Here is a 26,063-nt window from a genome sequence, read left to right as displayed (position 1 = left end):
TTTTAGCTTTGAGAAAATGCAATTTCTTTTTAAAGCAGTCACATGTCTTACACTGATTACCTAATAACTGGCTCTGCTTTGCAGAAAATGAGTGTGAAAATGTCTCCAAGATTTCAGACCTTTTCCCCCCTGTAATTCTGGTGTTTTGGTACAATGTTTTTATTTCTTTTGTTTGCAAAACTGACTGAATTATCTACAGTGGCTCATCTGACATGGATGCCAATAAAATATTTATGGTTGATATGCTTATGCATCTAAAATAAACCCACAGTATTTTTGTTCCATTATATGATTTTATATTCTATGAGATCTAATCGATACAATGTCCCATTAAATAGAACAGAGCAAATTGCTGCCCAGTTACTGTGTTCTTTTCTTTCAAAAAAATGGAAATGTTGTTTTCCAGCGCTGCATCTGAGGATCCAGCTGCTGTTGGAATTAGTGTAACGTAGATGCACTGCTGTATCTGAGGGGGGTGAGGGCGCAGGTGCAGCGGTTCTCTGGTACCACTGGTGGGTGTTTGCCTGGTTCCAGTTCCCTCAGCCCTCCAGTGAGCCCAGTCCAAACTGGAGTCCAGTCCGTCCCTGCCCAGCGTGGCTCTGCAGGGCTGAGTGACTGGGAGGTGCTGGCATGGCCACGGGAATGGTGAGGTAGGGAAGGACAGTATCTGCTGGAGTTTCTTGCCTTGCAGAGATCCCAAGTGAGCGCACGCAGACACTCGTGGCCATGTGGGCCCGAGCCCTTGGCACAGAAGGTCACTTCTGGCTGTGCCTGCTGGGCCTGGGTGCTGCACCACGGGCTCTGCGCCATGCCGGGTGCGGTGCCACGTCCCGTGGGCGACGGTGTCTCTGCACAACTCCAGGCTCTGCTCCTTCCCAGAGATGTGTCTGAGCCCCAGCTGTGTTCCCTTGCAGAGGTGTGTGTACTGCCGGAAGCGGATGAAGAAGGTGTCGGGGGCCTGCATCCAGTGCTCCTACGAGCACTGCTCCACGTCCTTCCACGTGACGTGCGCGCACGCGGCCGGGGTGCCCATGGAGCCCGACGACTGGCCCTACGTCGTGTCCATCACCTGCTTCAAGCACAAAGCAGCAAACCAGAACGTAGGCTTGGGGCTGGGCCTGGGCTTCTGTGCTGGGGTGTGGGATTGGGGATTTTTTGGGGGTTTTGTTGCATTGGTTTGTTTCTGGGGTTTATTAAAATAGTTTCTCCCTGCCTGTGTTGGCTCAAAAAGATTATGTGCTTTTAATGCAGAATGATTGTCCAGGAAGTCATTATTGGGGATGGCTTTAATCTGCAAGAGACCTGGTTTAGATGGGATATTGAGAAGGAATTCCTGGCACAGGGTAGTAAGGGGGGTAAAACACTGGCACAGGGTGCCCAGAGCAGCTGGGGCTGCCCCTGGATCCCTGGCAGTGCCCAAGGCCAGGTTGGACACTGGGGTTTGGAGCAGCGTGGGACAGTGGGAGGTGTCCCTGCCATGGCAGGGGTGGGACTGGATGGGATTTAAGGTGCTTCCCACCCAGACCATTCCATGATCCCATGGGATTTTTGACACAGCTTTTCCGGGTGTGGCTTGCAGCTGATTCCCTGCTGTGTCCCGCACAGGTCCCGTTCCGGAGGGAGGTGGCCCTGGGGCAGACAGTGATCACCAAGAACAGGAACGGGCTCTACTATCGCTGCAGGGTCATCGGCACCACCACCCAGACCTTCTACGAAGTGAACTTCGACGATGGCTCCTACAGTGACAACGTTTACCCCGAGAGCATCATTGTAAGGCAGCTCTGGGGCCACTCCTGCGTCACCGAGTACAAACTGTTATCTGTGCCTTGGGGTGGAACAGTGAAGCAAAACTTAACTTTTTCATTTTAATTTTTAAGTTGCTGCTTGCCTAGAAAATCTCACACTGCTCTTCATGACAGGTCTTGTTTCTGACATTATCTCATTTATTTTTTGGTTGCTCTACAAAGATGTGATCTTGCTGAATGCAGATGACTTCACAGAAAGCAGTGTTTGTTCTAGGTTTCATCCTATTTGTTTTGTGGTTGAATAATCTTATTTTTCAACTGACAAGTGTGATTCATGGGGGAAGCAGATTGTCCGTAAGCACTTCTGGTTCAAAACAGGGAATTCACTTAATAGAGGGAATGTCTAGAAGGGCTGATTTGTCAGCTCATGCATTGCCTTCCTGATTGTGCCACTGATTCACTGCATTGCCCTGCTTGTTTTTGAGATACAGGAGATGTGATGTTTTGGGATTTGTAATGAGAAATGTCCATGAACTGGGTGCTGTCAGCAGAAGGAGCTGCCAGTGTTGATTCTGGTCTCTCAGGCTGGTTTTGTTTGAGATGCCCACAATTAATCGCAAGTGCAGAAACTTATAGCTCATTATAATGTTCTGTGATTTTAGCACACCTCTGGCTCCTGAGCTCTGGTGGAGTTGTGTCTCTGACCCCTCTCTCTCTGTCCTCAGAGCAGGGACTGCATCCAGATGGGGCCCCCTCTGGAGGGGGAGCTGGTGCAGCTGCAGTGGACAGATGGGATCATCTACAAGGCCAAGTTTATTGCAGCCCAGATCAGTCAGATTTACCAGGTGAGTGTGGCAGAGGGATCCCAGCTCTGGGGAGCTGCTCCAGGGTGGGAGAGCTGAGCCTGCACCAGGGATGGGCTGCTGGAGCTGGGCAGAGCAGGAGGAGGATTTGAGAGCACAGATGATTTATTCCCTCTGAGTTTGTCCAGCCTGAACTTGACACCCCTATTAAACTGTGCTCTGTGTCCTTCTGCTTTATCCAGAAAAGTGTATTAAAGTCTTGAGCAAAGGAAATAAGAATCCCTTAAAAACTTTTAATAGTTTTAACATTTTGCTGTGCACGTTTCCATGAATAAACATCCCTGGAACATCCGATGCATAATTCATGATATAATCAGTGCTTAGCAAAAAGGGTTTCATGGGAGGAGTTTTTTGTACCTGGCTGACTATTTCTGCTGGTTGAAATACAAATGTACTTTAGTAGCTGGAGTTGTTTCCTTGTGACCTGTGAAAATGCTTTGTTTAAGATGAAAGAAATTCTTATTACCATGTTGGCCTGAATGCAGGGCTGCTTTTGTTATAAGTGAAAAGCTGCTTTTTTCAGGATGTGAATCAAAAATCAGTAGAAATGTGAAGTGCTGTGCCTGGAAGGGGGGAGCAGAGGTGCTGGGCCAGCTGGAGCACAGATATTTTGGGATCCATGGAGCACTGAATGAATCCACTTGGATAAGACAGAGGTGCCTGACCAGCACTGAAAGCAGCACTTTTTGAGTTCAGCATCCTCACCAGAGCTTGGGAGTGCTCGTTCCACAGCAGCCCTGGAGACGTGCAGTGCCAGGGGCTGCATCTGTGGGAGCTGGCCCCTGATGCTTCCTGCGTGTTCCCTGGAGGGCCCAGGTGTGGCACAGGCCGGGAATGGGCTGTTCAAATGCTGTCTCTGATTTCATCTTCTGCCTCCCTGCAGGTTGAGTTTGAAGATGGTTCTCAGCTAATGGTAAAGCGTGGGGATATTTATACCTTGGAGGAAGAGCTTCCCAAGAGAGTCAAGTCTCGCCTGGTGCGTACCAAAATAGCAAACAATAAACCAGCTGCAGCTTGCAGAGCCCCTTCCCATTTTCTTCATGTATTTTTTAGACATTAGGTGAATGCAGCCTCCAGTTTCTGTGGCTGTAAAACTGCTTGTCGTTCCCAAAATACACGGAGTAGAAGAAATCCTGGCCATGAATGCTTGAGAGGCACAGAAATGATTTTCCCTTGCACGTGTTCAGCTCAGAGTTTTATTTTCTCTGGTTAAAAGATTATGTTCAGATCATTTTACACCATATGAATTCAGTTATAGAGAGCCATCCTGTCCAAATGTGAGCTGAGCTGGACTGCAGCTCAGTGGTTTCTGGAGAACTGATTATCACCGTGGGACCAAACTCCTTTTTCTCACCAAACTGGAGATTTAGAGTGTAGCTCTTACCTATAAATCTCTTAATCTACAAGATCAGGCGGTCTTTAAGTGCATACAGTGGAATTACTGAGCCTAGAAAAGATGAGGGATTTATTTCATAGCTTTTTTTGGTTCCAGACTTGCTGGGTGTTTTCAGACCTGGTGCTTTACCCTTTCAAACCATTTCATTTAACCCAGTGATGGGACTGGAGAATGCCCGGGTTGTTCCCGGCTGCCCCGGCGCGAGGCACGACCCGCGGGTCTGTCCCTGTTCTCCTGCTGTGCCTCTCATGGTTGTTTTGTGTCTCCTGCAGTCCCTCAGCACTGGGGCCCCTCAGGAAGATGTATTTTCGGGAGATGAAGTGAGAGCAGCCAAGCGTCCCCGGCTGGGGAATCCAAGAAATCCTGAAGAATATGGACAAACCCCCGATTACTTGGCCTTTATGGAGAGCCTGTTGCAGACACAGTACCAGCCTGGGACTCCGAGCAACATGTTTTAACCAGGATTCATTCAAAATATTCAATTAACCCTTTTTGAGTTCGTGGAAAAATAAATACAAAACTGTGGAATGGAAGACCAGCCCTGTGCAATAGTCTGCTGTGAATTTCTTTCATCTCTTGGTTTGGACTGCAGGAAATCCCTGTCTGGCTGCTACCTCGACCTTGCCAGGAGTTGCTGACCAAGAGCTGGGGAGCTTGGAAACCCTTCAGCTTTTCACACGGAGACTTTGGAAGAGTTTCTACAGATGGAGCTTTGTGACTGGTTCTTTTTTTATGAGGAAAGGGTTAAAATTTAACAAAATGACTTTGTCAAATCTGTCAAACTTTTGTCTTTCAAGGTGCTATTACATTGACTACTGAAGCAGCCTTTGGAATCGTGTTTTCTGTACATAGACGTCACCTTTGTGAAGTTTTCTATGAATGAGCATTATTAAAAAAAAAAAAGCAAGCAAAAATAGGAAAATGAAAGTTTCCACAAAACATTTTTCTAGATTATGGCTTTAAAACAAAATAAATGAAATCCTCCCCCATCACCCCCAAACGAATCAGGACTGATGTTACAGCGGGGAGAGGGAGAGCAAGAGCAGATGTCCTGGAATGTTCTGGGTTCTTCTTTTGTAAAGAAACACTATCTTTGTAAGCTGGGGAAGGTGGGGGAAGAAATGTTCACAGCTGGGATGTTTCTTACCATTCGTTCTCTGAAAGCCCTGAGAGGGATGTTGGCATCGCTGCCACGTCACCAGGGAGGGACTTAGGAAGAAATGGCCAGGTTTGGGTCATTCCTGTCATCTTCCTTCCCCATCTTTGCCATCACAGTTGCTTTCTAGTTCAAGATCAGCATGGCTTTGAGTTCCAATGTGCCACCCTTGTTTGGCAGGTGTTCTGTTGCTGCTTGTGTTAGTTCCTTACGAGCCGCCCCCATCCCGCTGCGGTGAAAGCTCTGAGGGGCTGCCCCGGCTCCCTGGCAGCACTTCTCCCTTAGGAACCTTTCTCTTTTCTTTGTATTTTTATTTTTTAAATTTTTTTTTTTTTTTGAGTTGTGCTCTTTACAGTGTGAGAATCATTCCATGACAGAAGCTTGGGAGGTGTTTGTATGTTTTTCTTTTATCTTATTAAAGAAGAAATTCCCCAAACATCTGATTGTCGTGACATCCTTTCCTTGAGTAAAGACTGAGCCTTTGAGTTACTCCTGGGGAAGAGGAGTGCAAGCCCTGCCTTTGATTGGACTCAGCTCACTGAGGATTGAAGGAGCACTAAAGGCAAACCCAAACCCTGAAGCATTGAGTGGGCAGCTCCCACCTGGACGCTTGGAAATCATCTCCGGCCGAAGAGCTGATGTGGAGCAGTGCTTGGGAAGCAGCCTGATCCAAACCCTGCTGAAGTCACTGGAAAGTCTTCCACTCTCTGGAGGACCTCAATCAGTTCAGAGGGAGAGAACAAGGCAGTGCTGGTCCCGAGCTGCAAAGGGGCCGTGGCAGAGCTGGGGAGGTTCTGGTGAAGGGGGAGAGGGCATCCAGACCCTCCCCTCCCTCCGCGCCCCGGCCGGGCCAGCAGAGCAACCTGGAATGCTGCACTGCAATCTTTTCCACTTGATTCCCTGAAATTACTGGATGGAAAGAGACAATATTCTTGTTTTCATTATTATTTTTTAAGCCCCTTTGCAAGGTGGTTCTTGTTCTGGGGAGAGGCTTTTAAGCAACGCTCTGGCTGGATCTTTAAGGGAATAAGTGGGAAGGATTTGTGGGCTAGCAGATGGTAGATTAGCATCTTAAGAGACTCCATGGGTATTAAACTGTCCTAGTGAAAGAGTGGAGATAGAATAAAGCAATTTAATTTTTTTTTACTTTGGTTTTGTTCTCCCTTGAGGATTGGAGTTCCCGTCCTTTCTCCTGCCTCTGCTACGGGTCCTTTCTGTGTGTGTGGCTGCGCGTGCGCGGTTGTAAGACCTTGCAAACAAGGTTCTGGGGTTTTTTTTTTGTTTGTTTGGGTTTTTTTTTTGTTTTTTGGTTTTTTTTATTTCTGAGTTTTTGACATTTTCAGTAGATGTCTCCACGAATAAAACCAAACTGAGACTAATAAAAGTTTAAAAAATCGGCAAGGTTCTCCCGAGCCTCGGTTGTTCCTCCTACAGCACTGTCTCCTGTCGTTTGAAATGTGATTAAATAGAAAACTTGCTGTATAAAAGACTAAGAATGTTGCCAGGCCATGAGAGAAATATTTAAAACAATTGAAAGAGAAATTTAACCAGCAGAGGATTTTTTTTTGGAGGTGGGAGGGAAGGGTGGGATGGGATGAGTGGTTGTGAGCGACGGGGAATTTCCTCTGCATGTTCGAGTCCTGCAATAGCACTGTTGCTGTATCCATATGTAGTACCTTTTCCAAATACTATTTATATTGTAAAAACAGAAGTGTGTTTCCTCACCCCATATTCAGATGCTGAGTTATGTTGAAACATGAACCTGGAACTGTTGAATGCCCTTCCTTGGTGCAAGGGTTTTCTCTCTTTTTGTTGATTTTTAAATCCCTCTTTTTGGTTTAGGAATGACTTGTGCAGATTTGGGATAGTGGCCATATTGATGGTCTCTGGGCATCAGACTATTGACAAGGAAATAGGAAATGCACATTCCTACCCCTTCCTCCAGTGAAATATATTTGTGTCTGATTATGTGCTATACAAATAATGATTTTTTTCTTTCTCCCCCTAGATTAAGGCTGTGATGTATTTTTTGCCTATTTTTTTCTCTGCCTCTAGGCTCAAAATGAATTAAAGGCTGTTGAGCATTTCAGAATGACACTTTTTGGGGGGTTGAAGTCTCTTCATTTCTAAGTTTAAGGTCTTGTGCAGCAGGAGGTCGTTGAACCTCCTCGAACAGCATCTGCCTGAAACCATTTAAACACCTTAAATTTCCCATCCTGAGCTTTTTGACAAATTCCTCTCCAGTTATTGCAGGATGAGGCTGGTGCTGCGGGTTATATGAAAGAAAAGAAATCTCCAACTTCCAGTCTTTTGCAGCTTATTCGTTTTCCTTGACATGATCTGAGGACTCGTCCAGTGTGGAGGAGCTGCTGGGAGGAACTCTTGGAACTCGCACCCACACGAAGCTTACCTCTGAGGTTAAGGGCTGCTGTGTTGCTGCAGTGATGCGATTTTAAAGATGTCTCAAGCAGCAGCGCCCGCCAGGAACTGCCCGTGGTCAGAGGGATCAGCCCCTCCGCTGCTCCACATTCCCACATTTCCCCATTTCCAGGCAGCCCCGGAGCCCCCGCGGGTCTGAGCGCGGGTGGGGTGGGGGCACAGGAGATTCTGCTGGGCCGGGGAGGCGATGGGAGCGCCGGGCCGTGCTCCCTGAGCCCCGGGCGGGGCTGGCACCGCTCCTCACCCTCCTCCTCCCACCTCTCCGCCTTCCTGGCCCCGGAGCAGGGCATTCGTGGGTACCGAGCCCCGGAGCAGGGCACTCGTGGGTACCGAGCCCCGGAGCAGGGCATTCGTGGGTACGGAGCCCCGGAGCAGGGCACTCGTGGGTACCGAGCCCCGGTACCCTGCACGGCTGAGCTGCAGCTGCACCAAAGCGCGTTCCAGTTTCCTCCTGTGGCTTTTCCACGCTCCCCGTTGGTGCCAGCTCCATCCTCTGCAGATGCTGCCTGCACAGATGTTCAGGGGTGGTGCTGCTGTGCAGCTCCCACCTGCCTGGAGCCGCTGCTCCTGCCCTCGCAGGCTGTGCCAGGGTGCCCGCTGCGGTGAGGTGTGGAGCTTTCCCTGGCGCCCAGGGCTGGGGTTTCCTGCAGGCTCCCGAGCACCAGGACACCAGAGCAGATGTTCTGAAACCTGTGGCACAGGAGCTGCTCAGAGTCCCCGAGTCAATGTCACAACTGTCACACGCAATAAACTCGTTTGTGCTAATTGCTGGCAGCAGGGACGAGACGGGGATCAGCGGCTCCTTCCTCCTCCCAGGCCGGCGGAGACTCCCCGTGTGCCTGGAGAGTGGGACAGGGCCTGGAGATTCATTAACTCCTGGCTCGGAAAGATCTTGAGCTTGGCAAGATGAAATGGAGGAGACAATTCCTTTTTTCCTTTGCAAAGGACAGGATTAAATAGAAAACTAAAATTAGCAGTGTTGCTTGGGTGAGGCTGTGCAGTGATGGGGCTGAATGGACAATCCCAACTTCCCTGAAGCCTGACGAGAATTCCGCCTCTTTGTCCTCTGCTGGGTCATGCTTCTCTCACTTTGGTCCCATGGAACCAAAATTTGGGTTCTCATTTTGGTTTCTTGTGGAAACAACTCTTCTTGCAAATGCACTTCTGCAGATCTCCAGTGCAGACCCGTGTCCACATGTGGGGTTTGGTGGATTTCCCATCCATGGCCTCTCCTGGCTCCCAGCTTGTACAGGGTTGGACATCCCAGGATCTCAGACACTCTGTCTTCAGTGCACTTGCTTTATTTTTGCTTTATTTTGTTGACTGTTCAGCTTAGGGAAAGGGCAGATGATGGAAAAGCCTTGTCATGTGCTGCAGACATCTGTGCTTTGGCCAGTTTTGCAGAACTTCTATTTCTTGAGGTTATTCCGTGAGGATTTTTCTCTGTTCCCCTTCCCTTGCTGTTTGTATTAGTTCTTCATCAGTAGTTCTCCCTCAGCTTGAACAAATTGCACCAGTTTAATAAAACTGCTCATTAAACAGGTGCAGTTCCCTTCTGGAAGCAGGCCCGTGCTTTGGTGGGAGTGCTTAACTCAGGGAGTTCTAGCTTAAGGTAACCAGGAGCTCTTTTAACCTAAACTTGGCTCTGAAGGTGCTGTTTTAGTTTGAAAGCACTTTGAGTTGAGCTCGTGGGATTTCCCACCCCGTGAGTGAATTTAACTCTGGAAATTTGAGCAGTGTCAGAGTCAGGGCACCTGGCACAGGTGGGATCCCGGAGTTACAGGGGCAGAGTGAACAAATCACTTGGGATCCAGCAGAGAGGCTCCAGGGGAGCTCCTGTGGGTTCCTGATTTCCAGCCCCACGTTCAGGTCATCTCTTGTTCCTTGTCCCATGAACAACTGTGCTGGCACACGGACACAAAAAAAGGCAGTTTTGGCACAATCCTGAGACTCAAATGAGCTGGAGCTGTTGACACAGAATTATTTGGCAGCTTTGATAGCAGAAGAAGAGAAGTCCTTGGGTTACTTGCTCACCCATAGAAAGTCACTGGGAGTTATTTATTCTGCATGACAGCAGCAAAACAATTAAATTTTTGGTTTCCAAGAGGGGAAATGTAAAGGTCACTGTGCAAATACTATTTGGAATTACACAGCCACCACAGCTTAACCACTTTTCCTGTGGAACAAACAGGATTTTTGCTCTGTTTCAGCACAGTTGACTTTGGCTTACCTCTCCACCCCAGCCTTGCCATTTCAGATGCCAGCTGCTAACATCCCCCAGCAAACGAGCTCGCAGCCAATCTGTTTTTGAAACAGGAGTGATACCCTCCCCTGTGCCCCAGATCAGGGTTTAAAAATAAATAAATGGCCAGATCCACTGCTCATCTGCTTCATTTAATGGAGCCATCTCTGGAAAACAGCAAGTTGTCTTTGATGAGGAGTGAATGGTCAGTTACCCATGATCCAGGCCAAGATGCTGCTGCTTTGGAGAGGAGCAGGGATTCATCTGCCTGACTAAAGAGATGAATCGGAGTTGATTGGAGGTACAGAAGGGTTGCTGGACAGTTTTCTCTGTGGAGAAGCCACGAGGAGGGAGAAGGGCTCTGGTGCAAGTATGATTTCCTCGTGGCTCTGCTTAGAGCTGAGGTTTCCTTCTCTTTGTTACCTGAATAGCTCAGAGCCAGTTGGAGCTGGAGACGTGGTGTGTCTGCTTAATCTGGGATTCAGCTATAACATGGAATTAACACTGCAATCCGGGAGCTTTGTGGCCTGGGTTGGGTGATTAGTGTGAGATTTTTGTCAGCACAAAGTGAAAAATCTGCCTGAACACAACTGTGTGAGTTGCCTCTGCTCGGGATGGGGCTGGGTTATAGGAGCAATTTATCATCACATTTTTCACTAATTCAGCTTAGAGACAATTGGCTGCTTGTTAAGCACTGCCATTTCTCTCACTTCTGTGATACTCCCAAATCAAGGACTTGGCCCATTTTGTCCAACTTAATTTCCCTGCAGTTTTTCTCAGTAGTAAGAGAGGTTCTTGGGTTTTTTCCTGGTTGGATTCAGATGTTTGTGCTCAGACCTGAGTGGTGACATGGAGCTCTGCCGTGAGCAGCAGCACTGACAGGCCCTGGCACAGGGTGCCCAGAGCAGCTGGGGCTGCCCCTGGATCCCTGGCAGTGCCCAAGGCCAGGCTGGACATTGGGGCTGGGAGCAGCCTGGGATGGTGGAAGGTGTCCCTGCCATGGCAGGGGGTGGAAGAGGATGAAAGGCAAAGTTTCTTGAAACTCAATTTTTTTGTTGGTTTTCCTCTCCCACCTTGCACCTGGATACAGCTGAGAAAAAACCACTCCTGAGCGGAGAAGTTTGTGTTGTTGTACCGAGACTGAACAGCTTCTCCTGACCTGCTCGGGCTCGGTCAGGGTGTGAGGGCGGGGGCAGCTCGGGCTCGCAGAGGTGACAAAGCCTCGGTCACCTCCCCTGGGCGCTGCCAGCCGGGGACAGGGATCAGCCTGTCCTGGGAGCTGCCGTGTCCTGCCGTAGCTCCCCAGCACTGATGCTCATTTTCCTTTTTATTTTTCCCTTTCTCCTCTTCCCCCTTCCCTTCAGTACAGCGTCTCTGTGCCGCAGTTCCCAGGTCCAAGTGCTCATGGTTGTAGTCTGGTTATAACCCTGCCTTCCTCTTCCTTCTTATTTTTATGTCAGTGCTCATGGGGGGAAGCTTTTCCTTTTGTACAGCTTTGCTTTCAATTTAACAACTCTCTGCTTTCCTGTAGAAAATTGCAAATAGGCTCTTCCAGCTGCTTTGTTCCTGCTCCAGGTTCGTTTCTTTCCTCAGGACTTGACTGCACTGTGCTGGGAGAGGAGGAAGAAAATTCCTTCCACGAGCAGGCTGCCAGTTCAAGGAGCTCCTGGAGTTTCCCTTAGGGCTTCCTCCAGTCCAGAGCAAGGAAAACAAATTAAAACCAAGGTGGTGGAACCCACCAGAATATTTTACACCTATTTTTCTGATTTATTAACTCCCGAGTAGATCGGGGAAATTTACGGCATTGCGTTTTTGTATTGCTGGAGCGTCCTGTGTGCATAATTCGGGGTAAGATTAATTCCTGTGTGATAATGGAATAAAAAACCACAGCGAAGACAGGCTTGTGCCCTGGAAATGGTTTCCAGTCTCTGCTAGAACACGGTGAAACAGGATAATGGGGAAAATAGTGGGAAATGTTGTTTGCTGTGTAATCACTGGCCTCTGGAGATCTTCTTTTGGTGACTCAGCAGACACAGAAATGAAAACTTGAGGCATTTGGCCACTGCCAAGGTCGTGGTTGTTGCTCTTACAGAAGGATTTGAAGTTTCACAATAAATTCGGGGCAAAAAGAAAGAATTCCATGGTGTTTCTGGCACCCTCGGCAGCTGCCTGCAGGAATGTGGGCCTGGCAGTGGGGTGTGAGGACACTAGGAATGGGTAGAATTATTCCAAGTGCTTAATTTCTTTAAGGTGATTATTTGTTTCCAAGTCAGCTCTGCCCTGCTCTGCACGGCACTTCCAAAGAGGGGGATAAGCTGGGAGGAAAGGAAAACAAAACAGGGAAGTTTTTGGTGCTGTGGATGTTTGGGATCCATCTCAGGGGTTGTGAGCTGAGGTGTAAAACCATCTTTGGCACAGCTCCAGCATCCCCTTCCCAGGGAAGGCTCGGGAATCACCCGGGACAGAGACATCAAGGGCACAGTCAGGGCTGGGGCTGCTGCCACCGGGATGCCCCGAGAAGGAGGAGCCATTCCAGGGGTTGTTTAACACAGCATCGAAACCTCTGGTGACTCTGTGAGCCCCCTTTGGGGTCTGGGAGGGAGCATCCCTCCTGCTGCATCCCTGGGAAGGGGCTGGGGTGAGAGGCAGCTCCCTCCCAGGGCAGTGGGAGGGGGGAACCAGCCCGGGACCCCCCAGTTCTGCCTCCCCTCCCCTGCAAGGAGCAGACAAAAGCCAAGATCTGATAATAGAATCTGGTTGGAACAGCTGTCTGCTGACAAGTATAATAAACTGTATTAATGGTGTCATTATTATTCCCTAATTAAAAGCTAATAACTAAGAGTTAATTGCCTTTAAAAGATGAAGCAGCACCATGGCAGGGATTTATCTCTGTTTTTCTTTGCTCGCCTGGCTGTGCTGATATTTTCAGGCTAATTAATTGAATCAAATCTTACTGAAAACTAATAATCTCTCTGTGTCGATTCAGCCAATTGAATTAAAAGGTGTTTGCTGTGTGCTGGGCTTAAACAACCCCTCACACATTTATAAAGATATATCTCTGTGTGTGTGTGTGTGTGTCACAGCTTGTCACCCCGGGTCACAGGGCCAGCAGGACACCGGGCAGGGACCTCAGTGGGAAAAGGTTTTGATGGGGAAAAGTTTCTCCTCATGTTCAGAGGAGCGAAATAGAACTTCCCACTGCCAGATGGCAGGGATAGGTGGGGTATTGAGAAGGAATTGTTCCCTGGGAGGGTGGGCAGGCCCTGGCACAGGGTGCCCAGAGCAGCTGGGGCTGCCCCTGGATCCCTGGCAGTGCCCAAGGCCAGGCTGGACATTGGGGCTTGGAGCAGCCTGGGACAGTGGGAGGTGTCCCTGCCTTTGTGCAGACACAGCTCCTGATTCTGCTGCTCCCCATTTCCCCCAGCCCTGCTGTCTCCTCTGGGGTGTTTTGGGGTGTTGGAGCAATCACAGAACCCTGCGTGAACCTCCCCAAAAAGTAACACCTCAGCATCGCCTCTGTGAGCTCCTGACACTCGTGTGATGCCAATTGAAAGGAACCAAATGTTCTCTCTGGAAGTTCACTTTATCAGTGTTAATCTTCTGTGTGGAGTAAATTTTATTAAAGTTCCCCAAAGAGCAAATTGTAAATTCATTAGTGCCCGTTTTGGACTGCACCTTCCCTCGTTTTGGGTAAAGAGGAGATTAGAAGTCATCTGGGCTCCATGATAATTAAAAAGAAGATGCTCAAATATAATTCTTAATTAAACAATAATGAGATAAGAACTTGTGTAGTCTGCTTTTGGTCTGTTGGAAAGATGCAGAGGTTCCCATTGTAATTATGTGATTTATGATCTCCCACACAAAGATGTAATTAGTTTTTTCTCCCCCCTTTTTAAAATTTAAACATTATTTAGATAAAAAATTGTGCAGCAATTTGAATCTGCTTTTCCTGAGGGAATAGTAATTTGGTTTGATTTATCTTTACGTTTCAACCTAAAAAAATTCTTTGTAGCTAAAAAGGGATACCCTAAAATATAACCCCTCCAAGATCTCTGAGGAGAGGGAGGTGGGAGAGGGGGAGTGAGACATTTGAGGCTAAGAAATTTTGAAAACATTTCTTTCTGCTTAAAAAGGTCACATTTGTGTTTCCAGATGTCACCTGTGGAAAGTTTTCCCCTCTGACACCAATGTGTCCTGTGAATTGGACCTGTGGAGGGTTTGTTTCTGCCTCTCATCCTCTGTGCAGATGGAGCAAGCCCTGGGAGCTGCAAGGGTGGAAGTGGAGGAACTTTAAGGTGTCTTCCAGCCCAAGCCAGTCTGGGATTCCATGTGGTGGATCTGCAATTTCATGCACTACTGGGTTCTCAGCAATGGCCCTCCAAGCTTGCTCTGTTTGATGTTATTCCCTTGTCCCTCCACTCCCCTGCTGCTGGAGACTCCCTGAAGGTACCTCCAGCATTTCCTCCCCAGCCTCTAAAAATATCCCGTGGGCAAAATCTGCAGGGCCCACGTGGGTTTATTTTAGTCATTTGCACTTTTTTTTGGTGGTTTTCATTGCATTTCTGGCTGTGTGACTCAGCTGCCTCGGCTGTCACCCCAGGGGGAAGGGTTTGCACCTCACCCCCGAGGCAAATGCTCAGCAGCTCCTTCCTGGTGTGCTCTGGAGGAGAGAAGGGGGATGCATTCTGGACTGGGACTCAGCACACGGGCAGACACCTCACAGAACTCCAGAATGGTTTGGGTGGGAAAGAACCTTAAAGCTCATCTCATTCCAACCCCCTGCAATGGGCAGGGACACCTTCCACTAGGCCAGGATACTTGGAGCCCCATCCAGTCTGAGCCTTAGGCAGGGTGTTTGTTGCCCTAAAAAACCATAAAAATACATCTATTGATTGGTTGTGGGTTGTTCTTTGCTCACAGCAGTACCAATGTGCCATCCCCACCCTGCTGGTTGTTCTACTGGGAAGTGCTTGGCTCTCCCAGCCCAGAGATGGGAGAAGGGCCTGGTGGAAGTGGAACCTGAACCAGCGATGTTCAGCAATTTCCTGAACAACACCTTACACGGCTCAGGCAGAACGTTATATATTTAAAGAGAAGAGACTTTTTTTAAATCATTTGGACACAGTTTTGTTCTGAGGGGTTTATTATCCTCAGTAAGCTCGGGATAAAGCCCTTGTGTAACCCATTAATCCGGGATTGCCATCTGCACGTCTGCGTGTGCCCCGTGTGCGCACGGCCGGGCACGGACACAGATGGACGCAGCCCAAACTCCTTAATCAGGAATTCCTCCCTCTGATGGCTGGAAGGAGTTGGGCCTTTGGTGTTTCAGGAGATAAAGGCACAGCGAGGTTGGGACTTCGGGCTTTGATCCCTGTGCAGATTGCAAAGGGATCTGGTGCTCCTGCTCTGCAGATGGAGGGATGGATGGATGGAGGGATGGATGGATGGATGGATGGATGGATGGATGGATGAGTAGACAATGGAAAAACAGGGAGATTAAAGCTGGACTGGGGTGAATGCATGAAATGGTTGTGTGTGGTTATCCCATAGCAAGGTAACGCTGCTGCTCAGGCTTCAGCCACATTCCCAGGTCATCCCACCCCTTCCAGGGACAGGGACACCTTCCACTATCCCTGCATACTCCAAGTTCTGTCCAGCCTGGCCTTGGGCATTTCCAGGGATCCAAGGGCAGCCCCAGCTGCTCTGGGCACCCTGTGCCAGGGCCTGCCCACCCTCACAGCCAAGAATTGTCACTTCCTCTATCACTGTGGCATCTAAAGTGCCTGTGGTGACACGGCAGTGGAAGTGATTGAACTTGTGGTTTCCTTGGGAAATCTGGGAGCAGGCTCCCTGTATCCCTTTCCCAGTGGATGAACTTGTAGCAATAGTAAGACAATTTTCTCAGCACCTCCGAGGGTATTTACTTTTTCCATTTCAGTTCTACATCTGTTCACTTGACGACTTGGAATTTGCAACCATCTTATTTAGGAGGAGGAATTGATTTCTCGGTCTGTTACTGCTGCTCTTGGTATAATTAAAGCATATTGCAACGTGAGGAATTTCTCCTGGCCTGGGAACTGCTTTGCCACTTGGGTAATTCTGTAAACCAAGAAAAGCTTTTCCTTTTCCTCTGGAATGTAAATTACAGTTCCAGCTACTTTAAAGCCTTTGTTCTGCTCAGGGGACTGGGGGGCTCTTGGTTTAGGGCTGTGCAAGGGCCTAGAGCCTTTTGCAAATCAATCCCTCAGGGATTTGGCATCCAGGCTGCTGCAAATTCCAACTGAGGCACAAACTGGTTTTGCCCAGTGTGGTGTAAATGGGAACTGGGACGAGCCTGCTCCCTCCAAGCCCCTGGGAAGGGCTTTGCTGCTCTGAACTTTACGGGGCAGCACTGGGGTGGCCGTGGGGGTCTGGATGAGCCTCAGGCAGAGCCAGAACTTAAAGAGACTTTGATCAAACTGTGCAGAGAATCCCTTCAGGATTTGCATAGGAATAGTGCCAGATGTGGACAGGACTGTGAGGGTGACACAGGTGCTCATCCTGGGGCCCCTGGAGATGGGACCAGCACCGGCCAGGGCTGGGGCACCTCTGAATCCTGCCATGGGCTGGACCCGTGGCTGTGGGACTCTGCTCGGAGCAAGCACTGAGCCATGCCCTGGACACTCCATAAGGAAAACCCGTGCTGGAGACACAGGTTTGGCTCTGCTCTCAGTGTCCTTCTCAGCTTTAATAAAAGAGGGCTCTGAGATCCCTTGTAAAACCACTGTCCATGACTTAACCCCGCTCCTCTGCCGGGAGTTGGACTGCGTAGATCTGGAGCCCTTGTGACAGCCCTCTGGTTGTAAAAATATTACCTGCAATGATTTACTCCTTCCACCCCTGCTCACATCTCTAATAAAGTCGCTGTCAAAGCTGTCATTTGGAGCTCGTGTGAGAGAAAGAGAAGAGAGAGACAGAGTGAGGGAAAAAACCCTGGGATCAATAAGGAACAAGAGCCTCCCCCCCCAGCTGCAAATGGGCATCAATGGGCCATCACTTAGAGTTTAATTAAAATGAAACTCAGCCCCGTGCCAGGTTTCAGGCTGGTGCTGTCTGGAACAGTAAACCTGGAGAGACTGAGCTTGGAGCAAGAATTCCTGTTTCATTTGCCCTCTGCAGCTGGGATGGGCACCAGGGTGCAGTCGGAGCATACCATCCACATCCCAGAGTCAGGAATCATTTGTTATTTTTTTTATCATTTGCTTTATCATTTATTAATCCCCATGTCAGGCTGTTGCATTCAAAAACTATAATTGGGATGTAATTCCAGCAGCTTCTCCTGGGAGTGCTCCCTGTGAGCCTCACTCTTGGGCACTGCCCAGGCTCCCCAGGGAATGGTCCCGGCCCCGAGGCTGCCAGAGCTGCAGGAGCATTTGGACAGCGCTGCCAGGGATGCCCAGGGTGGGATTGTTGGGGTGTCTGTGCAGGGCCAGGAGCTGGGCTGGATGATCCTGGTGGGTCCCTTCCAATTCAAGATTTTCCATGATTCAATGAAAAGATTTCATCCCGTATTTTCTTCCCTAACTGGCCTCCTGCAGAGTTGGTTGGGATTTTTGGAAAGCTTTACTTAGTTCCCAGCTGCTGTTCCAATTCTCTTTGCCACTCACCTTCCTGTGCTCCATGTGGGGTTTATTTCAGTTCTGTGAGGGGTTTGCATTTCAACCCGAGGGATGGTCATGCCAGCTCAGAAAAGGATGGAACCAAAATAAGAGCCTGGAGAGCAGTGATGGGAATGATTATTGTCATGGAGAGACAGGAATAGCAGTGCTGGGAGTGCAGGGGAGCAGGTAGGCAGGGAGGGAGGCAGGGAGGGGAAGGCTGAGAAACAGAGGAAGAATCAGCTTTTCCTTTCTATTCTTCAATGATAACATAAAGTGAGCATCAAAAATCCCCTCACTGATGTGAGGCTGGGGAGGTGCCTGTGTCTTGTGGCTGAGCTGTGGAGCCACTTGTGCTACAAATTTCCTTTGAGTCCAGATTATGAAGTCAAAACTTGTTACTATTCCCAGACTGCCTGGAGGGACACACGTACATGAGCTGTGGTTATAAACCATGAGATTTCTGGGGTTTATTCCTTTCTCTTTTTTCCTGTGCCATCAGGGTTGTTGCTGTTTGATGTGTGGTTGGCTCCCTCCCCACTCCATCTCTCACATGGAGCAACAACATTTTGGAGGTGATGTCATTCCCTGGGATCTCAGAGCACCTGATGCTGATCATGGTTCTCTGTGAACTTGCTAATTAATTTTTTGTTCTTTTCTTTAAGCTGGAGTCAAACTGCTGCTGGTGGTGTCAGTCTCCCATAGGGAGAGGGGGAGCTGTGGAAGGGAGGGAAGGATCCCAGACCACCACTTCTGTCATTCTCCAAACCCCCGTGTCCTCGCCAGCCTTTCCCAGCCATGCTCCTGTCTGGCCTAAGGTGGGTGAGGTGGAAGCTCAGGCTGGGCTGGGCCTACCTGTGAGCAAGAGCCAGGGTTGGGAAAGCCTTTGGCTTGGCTTAGGTCTGGATCAGTGGGACAAGGGGTTTTCAGCAGCTCATAGGACCCCAGAATGGTTTGGTTGGAAGAACCTTAAAGCCCATCCAGTCCCTGGCCTGTGGCTCTGCATTCTCCTCCCTCTGGGCTCCATCCGGAGCAGGGACAGGGATCTGAGCCCTGTGCCCCACCAGGGACACACGGACAGGGCAGCAGCACCACCCCCAAGGGGTAAAACCCCCAGGTGGGCAGAACCTTTCTAGTGGATCCCGGTGCAGGCTGAGCTCCCCCCACTCATCCATCGCCGAACCAGCAACACCCTCGTGCCTGTGGCGCTGCACTTTTGGGCCCAAAGCTCCCCAAACGAGCTGTTTCTTTGCAGCCACATGTTTGGCTTGTACAGGTGCCTATTTTTAGCAGGAGCAGAGGGAGAGCAGAGGGAGAGCAACTGTTCCCTGGCCCTGGGCACCGGCAGGACGGATTTGGGAGTCTCTGCCCAGAGCAGCTGCCTCGGCCCTGCCCCTCCCACACACACAGGGCTGCAGCACGTTCAGACAATCTTCCTTTAATACAAAGTCAATATATCTACATACACCGTGGTATGAAAACCACTTACTGTTTCAGTTTGAAATAACAGTGTGAAAGCAACAGCACTTTGCTCTCATACAAAGAAAAAAACCTCCCCCCTCCCCCCACCTTGTCCAGTAAGATTTTGCTGCAACATACTTAGAAATTTGGGCAACTTTCACACAAATAAGTAAAATCTCGAAGAAGCCTTTCAGTCGGTTCTTTTTTTTTTTCTTTTTCTTTTTTTCAGTTAAAGACAGGAAATGGGTTGTGTGGGGGGTTCTGGGCAGCACTTGATGGCCATGATTACCCCTTCTAGAAAAATAAAAAAAGTGGAAAGGGCAGAGGTGAGCAGAGTTTGGGGCAGGGTGGCTTTTCTCAGATATCCTGTGCTCTGTGCATGGCTGCAGGAAAACTCCTGGGCACTGGAGCCACAACCAGCACAGAGAAAGGCTAGGCTGGTACCTGCAACACACCTGGGATGTTAAAACACCTGATGGGTGTCAAGGCTCCGAAATCACATCTCTGTCTCCAGTCAGCAAAAGCCTCTGGTGTTGATGAATCTCCCATTTCAGCCCTGGCCCTGTATGGCCACAGCTGAAGGGGAGGGAATTGGCACTGCCACCACCCCTTCCCCTGCTGCCCCCCCACCCTCCCAGGGATGTGGGATAGGTCTGTGATTTAAAACAAAAGAACCCAAAAAAAAAAAAAAATCCAGAAAGGACATTTTGTTTTTACATGAGCAAGTTAAACCTTTTAAATGGTAGAAAAGCAATATGTAGAAGTAGCAATTTGCACTGCATTTTTATATATCACAGCCATTACACGTAACATTTCTACAGTGAAAAAATAGACTGTCTTTGAACATAATATGAACAAATAAGCAAATTTTTCTTTTAAATTCATTGACTGATATTCTTTGTCTTTTTAAAAAAAAAAAGGAAAAAATACACTATTTAAAAAAAAGGTAATGTCACTTGTTACAGTTACATCAATACTTTAAAGAAAGCCACTCACAGTATTTGCCATTGGATGCACCTTCCTGGATCTTTCCCAGTTCTTTTACAGCTGGGGCATGTTGGGGACAGTGGGACGTGGGAGCTGTGCAAGGAGTGCTGTGGTGCTGGGACAGTCCTGAGAGGAGCTCCCGAGAGCTGCTGAGTTCAGAGGCGAGGGGCTGGCACCAGGAACCAACTGGATATTGGAAACAAATTTCTGTAGGTGCTTCTGGGGCTCCTGGCAGGGACATTCTGCTGGGCAGGAACGGGGGACGCAGCTGCTCACAGCAGCAGTGGGATGTGAATGTGCAAAGAGCCTGGGGAAGGGGCTGCCTTTCTTCCCGGGGTGTCCCACCCTGCTCCAAGGAAAGCCAGATGGGCTGGAAACGGGCCCAGACCCAGCAGTCAGAGACCCCAGCCCAAGCAAGGGGAGGGGGCCACCCCCCACAGCCAGCTCTGGGGGTTGTAACTCTCGCTCTTTCTCTATCCTTTTAAATATCCTAAAAAATAAATTTTGGAATTAGAAGAAATGAGGAATGTTCCAAGTATTCAAAATGTGAGCTATAAAACCTCTGGCGTGGCAGGGGCATCCCATGAATGCTGTTTGCAAGGTGCCTGCAAGCCCAGAATCATCCCAATGCTGATACTGAGGTTATTAAGACTCCAGCTAGAAGAACTCCTGACCCTAAGTTTGCCTAAGTATTTAGATTTAGTTCCTTTTCTTTCACAGAACACCTCCAATTCTGCAAGTGACTTCCTTTAAAGACTGCCAACTATATTAGTAAATAAACTGAACTCTAATGATGTAACCAAAGTCGGTTTTTCCTTCCCTTCTCCAGCAGAAACGTTTCCCAAGGTGTGTTGTAGCTGTTGGATCTGTTTCCCCGTGTCCATCCGTCCTCCCCAGCGAACACCACCTGAGGTTCCAGAGCAGTTCCGAGCAGCCCTCCCGAGCTGCCGCTGCGAGCGCCAGGTTACAACATGGAGTTCCCGAAGGGGTGTTCCTTCCAATCCTCCCCCCTGCTCCCGATGCATTGTCCAGATGAAAAGGTACTTCTTCTGAGTCAGTTTTGTAAGTTCAAGCGCTCCTCCTGGGTCAGAAGAGGCCTTCCAGGACTGAAGTGGTTGGTAGAGTCTGCACAACGATGGCTTTTTATGTTGCATAGTGATCAAAACTTCCCAGATACTCCAGAGCTGCCTGGTAACAGAACTGGTATTCATCCTGCCAACAGCAAAGAGAAGCAGCCTCAGAGGTGGGAATTGGCTCCTCAGGATCCCTGTCCTGCTCTCCAGACAGCACGAAGCTGAGCAGGAACCTCTGTGATTCTCAAAGAGATGAGAACTCCTGGGAGAGGGAAGTTCCAGCCTTTCCCTTTATGTCTGTGCCTCTCAGGTACTGAACATCCCCCACTCTCCTGTCAGCCCCACAGCCAGATTCTTGTTCTTGGATAAGAATCGAGGCTCCAGACTGGGATGAAATCTCTAAGGGACTTTCTAACAATAGGCACTTTAAATATTTTAAAATTAATTTTGTATTTCTTAGGTGAAATCAGCAGTGCAGCCTGGGCTTGCTGAGTGACCCCAGCTGAGGGTTTGGTAATGCTCAGAAAGGCCAGGCTGGACAGGGCTTGGAGCAACCTGGGACAGTGAAGGGAGTGAAAAGAGAGGGTCTTAGGGCCCCTTCCAACCCAACCCAACCCAGCCCATTCTGTGATTCCTGGGACAGGACAGGGTCCCCCTCACCTCTGTTTGCACCATTGCAGGTCGTTGTGTTCGCAGCATCTTCACTGTCTGGAAAATATCTACAACCCCCTCGTAGCGCATCCGCTCCAGGACGATGCTCAGGGTGATGAACACTCCAGTCCTGCCCACGCCAGCACTGCAGGAAGGGGAGGAAATAAACAGGGAGTTGTGGGCTACAATGTTCAAATGTTCCTGTAAATGCTGGGGTTGGGGTGGGGTTGGGCTGGGCGCTGTGAACATGTTGGAAGTGCAGAGCCTGGGTCAGTCCTCCAGGAGAGATATCCAGAAATAACCCAAGTGCCAGAGTGTGACCCAAAAAACGTTTGAGAAAGGCAAATTGAAAAAGTTAAAAGCTTTGGGTAGTGGTGGAAAAATTTTTCTTCATATGTAATGTTGGGCTTTTGAAATTAAATAATTTTAATAAGAATGGATCATCCTGTCCTGCCCATGGGTAAGGAGGAACAATTCTTGCTAGCAGCAAACACAGCCCAGCAATGCTGGAGGTATAAATTGGGCTGAGACTGGTAAAAAATACTTCCAATTCTGCAGGTCAAATATTATAGATATTTTACAGATATGCTGTAAATAACACTGTGGTTCTCATCTCCTTCAGAGTATCAGCATTTCATACCTCTCCTCCAAATATAAAGGGTCAAAAGCCTTGTGGGCAGGGCCAGGGCTGAAGGGAGATGAGTTTGACTGGCAGAATCAAGTGTTTGGCACTGACACCCCCAAGAAATCTCCCTGCAAGGATGCAGTGGGAAAGGGGGGAGACATCTGGATTTTAATTCCTTCCTTTAATTCCACATCCCCAGATGGATGAGGTGTGTCCATGAGCCTACCTGCAGTGGACAGAGATGGGGCCATCCTGGCCAAACTGCTCCTTGGTCTTGTGTACCTGCCCAATGAAGTCGATAAAACCTTCTCCTGATTTTGGCACACCTTGTTCTGGCCAGTCAGTGAACTGGAACTGACGAACAGTTCGTGACTGACCGTCCTGGGGGGACAAAACAGGAATAGTAAAACACCCTGTATATGTGACAGAAAACAAAGAAGGCAAAAACACCCCCTATTTTTGTTGCTAGCTTGTTAAAGGGCATGAAAAGTTGAGGCAACTCAGTGCTGTAGTCAAGTGCACACGTATTTATTATCCAGCCCCACCATGACAGAGCTGCTTGTGTTGCAGTTGACGTTCCTGGACTCAGCCTGTCAGCACAGATCCACGTCCTGGCAGGTGCTGAAAGCTCTGACCACTGCAGACAGCACAGATGGAGTCTTCAGCAAAGGAACGTTCAAGGTGAGGTGTTGGCCTCTCTATCAATCTTCACAAAGACTTGCCACAGTGTCAGAATTACAGCTGACAGGAAGATAAATCTTGTTCTATGAGGACTGATGAGGCATCCTCCTCCTCAACCTTGCAAATTGAATTATCAGGTTCTGGAATACTTAGGCAACCTCAAAAGCAGGAGACTGAGCTGTGAGAGGGAGGGTTATGTTTGCCTCAGAAATTTGAGAAGGTATTGAAATGCTCCTTTGGATGAGAAACCTGACATTGAATTGAAGATTATTGGAGTGAATTTGTCCCTTTGAACATGACTGGCAGTGGCCCCTCTTCCAACCACAGAAGTGCTCATTTTCTGTAGGGTGCAGAGAAACCTTTGCAAGGTTTTTATCAACTTTTTTTGGGAAATACGTTCTGCTTTCACCTCAAATAAGCTGCAACTAATCCCCAAAGCCAGGCACATCTCTAACAAAGCAACTCCCGGTGGTGAAAGAGGTTTGAAACAGCTTTCAATTTATAAGAACAAATATTCCAGTACAATCTGTGTGTGTGTGTTCTGTTCCTGATCACAACTGAGCTCTCAGGCATACAGACTCCAAACCTCCTTGGGCAGCCCCTTCCACTGCCTGACCACACTTTCCATGAAGAAATTCCTCCTGATGTCCAACCTGAACCTCCCCTGGCACAGCTTGAGGCTGTTTCCTCTTGTCCTGGGAGCAGAGCCTGACCCCCACCTTGTTCTGTGCAGGAGCTGGACTTGAGGATCCTTGTGGGTCCCCTCCAACCAGGATATTTTATGAGCTCTCCTCCACTGAAAATCCCAGAGAAAGTGTGGACACCTCAGCCCAGCCCACCAAACCCTGTTTTCTGCCAGTTTGAACCACCCTATCCCAGCCCATGGCAGCACCTACCCTGGCATCCGTGACCTTGAACTCCCGCAGGATGTACTGGGGCATGTTGTACTCAGCCATGGGGTCCACGACGAAGTACTGGTACCGTGCCGAGCGCTCCGCGGGCCAGTACTGATGGCACTTTTCCTGCCCAGGGCAGAGACAGGTCCCTGTGAGTCCTTGTCCTGCAGGAGTCCCCTCCCAGCCCCTCCTCTGCCCCCACTCACCCGCCCCATCTCGCGAAGCTTCGTCAGCATCACGACGATGGTGGAGTTGTTCTCCCAGAGCATCCTCCAGAAATCCTCGGTGGTCTCTGCCAGCGGCCCCTGCGTGGCAATGTAGGCCTTCTGCTGCCTGGGGGAGCCCAAAGCAAGGAGGGGTCAGGCGGGAGCACTGCGTGGGCAGAAGCTTTGGGAAATGCATGGAAAGGCTGGAGAGTGGGAGAGCAAATGGAAATGCTGGGGAAGGACTAGAACAGCACAAGGTCTAAAGGGGTGGGGGTGTCTTTCGTGCCAGTGGTCAAAAAAAAAAAAGAGCCGATGGTGAAGCTTTCCTTAAATATCACTTCCAAGGGGAAAATCCAACCACCAGGCTGCCCAAGTCCCAGGGCCACAGCTGGGGCCAGCACTGCTGGTGCGCCTGGACAGGAGGAAAACCTGCACACGGAATTGCTTTGTTCCCTCCAAACCCACCCATGGAGGGTTGCAGCTCCCAGGGCTGGAGTTTCTGGGGGGAAGCTCTGGGGACTGCAATGCCCCCAGATCACAAAGGTAATAAAAAAGCCAATCCATATTTGGAAACTTCCCAACAGCAAAATCCACCCCTCACTGATGCTCTGTGTTCAGGACCTGCAGCTGGAGAAGGGCTGCGCTGCTTTAGGGGATCAGTAATTTAAGACCACGGGGAAAATGTCAGCAGGCTGGATTTGGGTCTGCAGGGGGATTTACCTCTGGCACCTGTGTACAGGTGATGGGCCAGCCCAGACTCCCCGTGCGGGGCCCGGCCCAGCCCCAGGGGCACAGAGCTCGGGTGGCCCCGGCCGTACCTGTAGCCGTCGATGAAGCTGGCGTTGATGTAGTCGGAGCCCTCGACGCCGCGGATGGGCTGCAGGCACACCCGGGTGGTCTCGTAGGGCATGATGTTCACCAGGCGGTTCTTGAACTTGTTGCAGGGCAGGTTGGCGCTGATGAAGCGCGAGGTGTGGGCCTTGGAGTTGGCGAGACGCTGCGGGCAGAGGGACAAACCATTCCCTCAGCTGGAGTGTTCTCCTGACCCTGTGCCAGCCCCCTTTACCTGCCCTCCCTGTTCTACCCCTCCGTGTGCCCTGCTGGGGTTTGCTTTTGGGGTGGGGCACAGAGACTGAGGCCTTTCCCTAAGCAAAACTTCCAGAAAATACTACTACTACTACTCAAAAAGTTAAAAACCCCTCCAATTTAAGAGGGAGCAAATTCAGTCTCGATCTGGAGTGACCAGGGAAGCTGCCTGTGGTGCCCGGCAGGTCTCCCCTGGGAACTGCGTGACTCAGTGAAGTAATTACCTCCCACATGGAGGCAGCAAGGTCCCACTTGCCTGATGAAGGCTCTGTGTGACCACCGAGCCCTGCCCAGGCCCTGCCGCCCCATCCCAGCACCCACACTCACCTTGAACTCCAGCTCCATGCCCGTCACGTGCTCCCTGGCCTCGATCTGTGCCAGTTTCTGGATGTAGCTGTAGAGGTTCCGAGCCGGGACCTCGGTGTTGCCGCAGGCCACGGCCTCGAGCAAGGCATCGTGGATGAAGCTGTACTGGTCCTCTGTCTGCACCATGTAGTTGCGCTGGGACCTCATGAGGGTGACGTGCCCGTAGATGTCCACGGTCTTCTCGTGCTTGATCCTCTCCAGCATGGCGTCGATCACGATGAAGCAGCCGGTGCGTCCCACGCCCGCGCTGGCGGGACAAGGGGAGAGGGAGGTGAAGGATTGGCTTGGCCTTCACTGGGCAGGTGCCAATCGCCCCTCCACACCGCTCTGTCCCCTGTCCCCTCCACACCACTCTGTCCCCTCCACACTGCTGTGTCCCCTGTCCCCTGTCCCCTCCACACCGCTGTGTCCCCTGTCCCCTCCACACCACTCTGTCCTCTGTCCCCTCCACACCGCTCTGTCCCCTGTCCCCTCCACACCGCTGTGTCCCCTGTCCCCTGTCCCCTCCACACCGCTCTGTCCCCTGTCCCCTCCACACCACTGTGTCCCCTGT

At 49.8% G+C, this 26,063-nt stretch overlaps 2 protein-coding genes across 24 annotated transcripts in view; one reads left to right on the top strand and one right to left on the bottom strand.

Annotated features, from left to right (window-relative positions):
• The window catches only part of KDM4B (lysine demethylase 4B), a 67,587-nt gene extending 60,330 nt beyond the window's left edge, over positions 1 to 7,257 (top strand). For all 3 annotated transcript variants that reach the window (XM_042024355.1, XM_042024356.1, XM_042024357.1), the window contains 5 exons: positions 915 to 1,100; positions 1,606 to 1,770; positions 2,471 to 2,590; positions 3,492 to 3,584; positions 4,277 to 7,257. In XM_042024355.1, the coding sequence (XP_041880289.1) occupies positions 915 to 1,100; positions 1,606 to 1,770; positions 2,471 to 2,590; positions 3,492 to 3,584; positions 4,277 to 4,462 (750 nt within the window). In that variant the 3' untranslated portion in view covers positions 4,463 to 7,257. The remainder of the gene's footprint in view (positions 1 to 914; positions 1,101 to 1,605; positions 1,771 to 2,470; positions 2,591 to 3,491; positions 3,585 to 4,276) is intronic.
• An 11,643-nt stretch (positions 7,258 to 18,900) lies between these two features.
• Positions 18,901 to 26,063, bottom strand: part of PTPRS (protein tyrosine phosphatase receptor type S) — a 149,133-nt gene continuing 141,970 nt past the window's right edge. For all 21 annotated transcript variants that reach the window (XM_042024345.1, XM_042024346.1, XM_042024347.1 and 18 more), the window contains 7 exons: positions 25,472 to 25,757; positions 24,877 to 25,055; positions 24,059 to 24,185; positions 23,853 to 23,978; positions 22,502 to 22,656; positions 21,660 to 21,795; positions 18,901 to 21,138 (listed from right to left, as the gene is read on the bottom strand). In XM_042024345.1, the coding sequence (XP_041880279.1) occupies positions 21,070 to 21,138; positions 21,660 to 21,795; positions 22,502 to 22,656; positions 23,853 to 23,978; positions 24,059 to 24,185; positions 24,877 to 25,055; positions 25,472 to 25,757 (1,078 nt within the window). In that variant the 3' untranslated portion in view covers positions 18,901 to 21,069. The remainder of the gene's footprint in view (positions 21,139 to 21,659; positions 21,796 to 22,501; positions 22,657 to 23,852; positions 23,979 to 24,058; positions 24,186 to 24,876; positions 25,056 to 25,471; positions 25,758 to 26,063) is intronic.

Source organism: Corvus kubaryi, unplaced genomic scaffold (assembly GCF_017639235.1).
Source record: "Corvus kubaryi isolate FWS band 111438036 unplaced genomic scaffold, C.kubaryi_AGA036_p1.0 37262, whole genome shotgun sequence".
In the NCBI taxonomy this organism is placed as follows: domain Eukaryota; kingdom Metazoa; phylum Chordata; class Aves; order Passeriformes; family Corvidae; genus Corvus; species Corvus kubaryi.
This window is presented reverse-complemented; position numbering and strand designations above follow the sequence as displayed.